General features: G+C 52.2%; 1 protein-coding gene across 1 annotated transcript in view; it reads left to right on the forward strand.

Annotated features, from left to right (window-relative positions):
• DNAH9 (dynein axonemal heavy chain 9) overlaps positions 1–3622 on the forward strand; it is a 200242-nt gene that overhangs the window by 69628 nt on the left and 126992 nt on the right. Inside the window, exons 44-46 of the mRNA XM_029960052.1 lie at positions 198–225; positions 351–453; positions 1410–1649. Of these exons, the coding sequence (XP_029815912.1) occupies positions 198–225; positions 351–453; positions 1410–1649 (371 nt within the window). The remainder of the gene's footprint in view (positions 1–197; positions 226–350; positions 454–1409; positions 1650–3622) is intronic.

Genomic DNA, 3622 nt, shown 5'->3' on the forward strand with positions numbered 1-3622 from the left:
TTGGGCACTGCCCAGGCTCCCCAGGGCAGTGGGCACAGCCCCAAGGCTGCCAGAGCTCCAGGAGGGTTTGGCTGATCCTCTGGGGCACAGGGGGGGACTCTTGGGGATGGGCCTGAGCAGGGCTGAGGGTTGGACTGGATGATCCTTGTGGATCCCTCAACTCAGCATATTCCATGATTCTGTGACTCTGTGTGCAGAAATGCAGCAGCTCTGGGCCCCGCCCTGGTGAGGGGCAGGATGTGACTCCCCTGAATGTGTCCCCTGAAGCCATGGGGACACTGGGAGCCCACAAGCAAGCTCCAGGGGGTGGCAGCAATGGTCACCATCCATGGCTTTTGCTTTGCCCAAAGGTATGACCGGACCAGGCTGTCCCTGAAGGAGATCACCAATGTGCAGTACGTGTCCTGCATGAACCCCACTGCAGGGAGCTTCACCATCAACCCCAGGCTGCAGGTAAAGCCCCGCATGATGGCACTGCCCTGGGGTTGGCTTTGGGTGGAGTGTTCAAGATGAGGCTCAGGGAGAACCTCTGGCAGATCCTGATGTGATTTGATCAGTAGAATCATGCTGGATTTGTTGAGCGGCTAACTCCTGATGGAGGGGCAGCAAACTTGCTGCCTTTTTCTCTTCTATGTGTTTCCTCTCATTCTGCTGCTCAGTGGGAGGAAGAAGTCCCAGGTTCCTGGCCAGCCACACCCAATCTCAGGAAGCCTTCTGATTCAGACAGGCACATTCTACCTTCATTAAGGTGATATTTACCTCTGGGCCATAATTCATTACAGCTTTTTGGTGGTCAGGTACTGGAACTGGCTACCCAGGGGAATGGGGTCACCATCCCTGGAAGTGTCCAAAGATGAGTAGATGTGGCCCTTCACCGTATGGTTTAGTGGGGATTTGGGAGTTGGTCAAAGGTTGAACTTAATGATCTTGGAGGTCTTTTCCAACATTAATGATTCTATAATCTCCTTGCTCTTTGTAAGTTCCAAATCAATAAAGGGTCTTCTGAGAGGTGGCACCTTCCAGGGGCTGCTCCTACCAGAGACAAGACTGGGCTTCATCAGGGGTCAGTGGGACCTTCAGACCTTTCAGCTGTTCACTGGACTGAGCTTGCAGTGTAGCCATTGTGAAATGCCATTGGAAATCCCTTGTTCAGTGAGCAAAAGGTGTCACTTGTCAACTGTCCTCAGCTGGGAAATTGGAAGGGGGAGATAGTTCTGGTGGGATCACAGAGCATCCCAGGTTGGAAGGGACCTCGACAGATCATCTGGGCCAACCTTTCCTGGGAAGTGGAGCCTGGAGTAGTTTATCCAGCACTGTGTCCAAGCACATCAAGTCCTCACAAGGCATTTGAGTTGGGAGCTCACTGCCCATCTCTCTGACCTTTCCGTGTCTCCCTTTCTCCTCCTCAGCGTCACTTCTGTGTCTTCGCTCTCTCCAACCCTGACCAGGATGCCTTGACCAGGATCTACAGCACCATTTTAGTGCAGCATCTGACCAGTGGGAATTTCTCGGAGGCTGTGCAAAAATCAGCCCAGCAGCTGATTGCCCTCGCCCTGGGGCTGCACAGGAGGGTGGCTGCCACCTTCCTGCCAACAGCTGTCAAGTTCCACTACGTTTTCAATCTGAGAGACTTCTCCAACATCTTCCAAGTAAGTGCAGTCCCTGTCTGTGGCACTTGGAGCTTGTTCCAATGCCACGGGAGGCTGTGGACCTGTGTCCCTCTGGCCCTTGGTGAACAAAGCACAGTGTCCCACCCAGCAATTTCTGAGTAAAAGGGATGACCTTGGGCCATTCCCTAATTCCTGCTTGGTTTTGAGTGGGTTCCAGAGCCACCACCCATGACTTTGAGGAACATCAGTTAAAAGCTTATTTGCTTTCCAGCCTCCTCTGGTCAATGGACAGGGATGCACAGTTCCAGAAGAAGGTGTGGGTTTTAGGGGGGGTTGAAGTGTTCTCTGGCTGGAGAAGGAACCATCTGGAGGGAGCTTTGGGCTCCCAATCTCATCCCTTCATGCAGTGGTTGTTGGTGAGTGTGATGGAGCTGGGCTTGTCTTTGTTAGTCTCAGCTCCACTCATGTGAGTGTGGGATCAATGGCACCTCTCCACCACACAGGGACATCATTTACTGTGTGGAGCAGCCAGTGCCTACTTTGTGGGCTGCTGGCCCTGAAGAGAGGAGAGCAGTGTCTGCTTCAGCTGCTCTGCCAGAGCCAGGACAGCTTGGTGGTCTGTACTGTCACGTCCTCTCAAGTGCTCAGCATTGTATGTGCAAGATGGCATTTAAAGAGCTGATAAATCACTCCAAACCAGCTTTGACTTAATCACTGAAACTGAATTACCAGCCACTGTACCAAAGGGAAGTTGTCCAGCTTTAGAAATGTTTTCTTCCATCACCGGAGAGATCCTGGTTTTGTGTTTTCCCCAGCAATCTCATGCATTGAAGCAGTAGATGTTACTGCTCAAAAAGCCTTTCAGAATTTCAGGCTGATTAACGAAATTACAGAAATTTCTCAGCAGCCAAATCAAGGGATTTGAAACACCATAACCTGTTCTAAACCCCCAGCTGGTAATTTGTCACTATCCTTGTTAACATCTGTTTTACAAAGCAGGTGCTAGAAGTTCAATGCCTTGTGTCTGGTCCATCAGACAAGAGCTGAAAGAATGACAGGACATGGGAAATCCGAGAACAGGACCTTGAACAAGTTAATAACTCCACTGTGTCAGAAAGGAATCAGACCTGTCACTTGTGCTCAGCTGAACAGCAGCCCTGATGTGAGATGTGGGTCATGTTAAATCCTGGCTTCCAGTTAATCTGGGCTTTGAAAGGCACAGAGAGGGAACAGAAGCATTTCAATGGGAAGCTTTAATCTGAACTGTTGTCTGCTTGAAAGAAGCCAAGGTTATGGGGTGTTAGAAAATGTCCCGCCAGATCCTGGGGCTGGGCCAGAGAGTAGGAGCAGTGACAGGAATTGCTCCTCATTCTACTGCTTTTCATGGTGATTATGGGAAAAAACCAGGCTGAGGTCAGGTCCTGCCCTGCCAGAGCCACCACAGCCTGTCCCTGGTGGCACAGGGATGGGTGACAGTGACAGGGCAAGTGGGTCCTGCTGGGATGATGAGCATATCCCCTGTTCTGTGCCAAATAGTCCTCATCTCCTGGGGTGTCTGTTCAGCCTCTGAGGAACCATCACTCAGCATTACCCTGCAGGGAATCCAGAGCTGGTGAGTCCCAGGTGGAGGCTGGTGGTTCCCAGAGCCTGGTGTGACCCCCCACACCACAACAGCCACAGTGGCCCTGCTGCAGAGTCCTTTGTCATCACCAGGGACAGATCCTGGTGGGTGCCAGTTGTCCCTGAGTCAGCAGTGCCCTGGCAGCCAGGAGGGACATCCCTGTCCTGGGGGCATCAGGGAGGGGATTGTCCTGCTCTGCTCTACCCTGGGGAGGCCTCACCTCAACCTTTGGGCAGTTTGGGGGACACAATGGAAGGAAGAGATTGAGCCATTAGAGAGTGTCCAAAGGAGGGAAGGAGGATGGGGAAGGGCCTTGATTTGAAGGTGTGTGAGGACACTGAGGGCACTTGGTGTGTTCAGCTGGAGAAGAGGAGACTGAGGGGAGACCTCA

This window comes from Manacus vitellinus, unplaced genomic scaffold, assembly GCF_001715985.3.
Source record: "Manacus vitellinus isolate BGI_N305 unplaced genomic scaffold, ASM171598v3 scaffold_24_pilon, whole genome shotgun sequence".
Taxonomy (NCBI): Eukaryota; Metazoa; Chordata; class Aves; order Passeriformes; family Pipridae; genus Manacus; species Manacus vitellinus.